Source organism: Eimeria tenella, genomic scaffold, assembly GCF_000499545.2.
Source record: "Eimeria tenella Houghton genomic scaffold, Eth_scaff2875, whole genome shotgun sequence".
Lineage (NCBI taxonomy): Eukaryota > Apicomplexa > Conoidasida > Eucoccidiorida > Eimeriidae > Eimeria > Eimeria tenella.
The window spans coordinates 933-1,140 of record NW_013542751.1 but is presented as its reverse complement, the minus strand read 5'-3'; the positions used below and the strand labels follow the sequence as shown (position 1 = coordinate 1,140).

At 64.9% G+C, this 208-nt stretch overlaps 1 protein-coding gene across 1 annotated transcript in view; it reads left to right on the top strand.

Annotated features, from left to right (window-relative positions):
* The window catches only part of ETH_00037220 (iron only hydrogenase large subunit, C-terminal domain-containing protein, putative), a gene marked incomplete at both ends in the record, with an annotated part of 1,257 nt that overhangs the window by 236 nt on the left and 813 nt on the right, over positions 1-208 (top strand). The window contains one exon of the mRNA XM_013375541.1: positions 3-208. Within this exon, the coding sequence (XP_013230995.1) occupies positions 3-208 (206 nt within the window). The remainder of the gene's footprint in view (positions 1-2) is intronic.

The following is a 208-nucleotide window of genomic DNA, read 5'->3' as shown; positions in this document are numbered from 1 at the left end:
CAGCAGCAGCAGCAGGAGCAGCAGCAGCGGGTTTGGCGTTGCTGCTGCCGAGCTCTGGGCCGCTGCCCCTGTTGACTTCGTTTTGCCCAGGCCTTGTGCTGTACGCAGAGAAGAGTCTGCAGCAGCAGCTGCTGCTGCTGCTGTCTCGAGTCCGCAGCGCGCAGCAAATCCAGGGGCTGCTGTGCAAGTCGGCCTTCAGGGGGGCCCT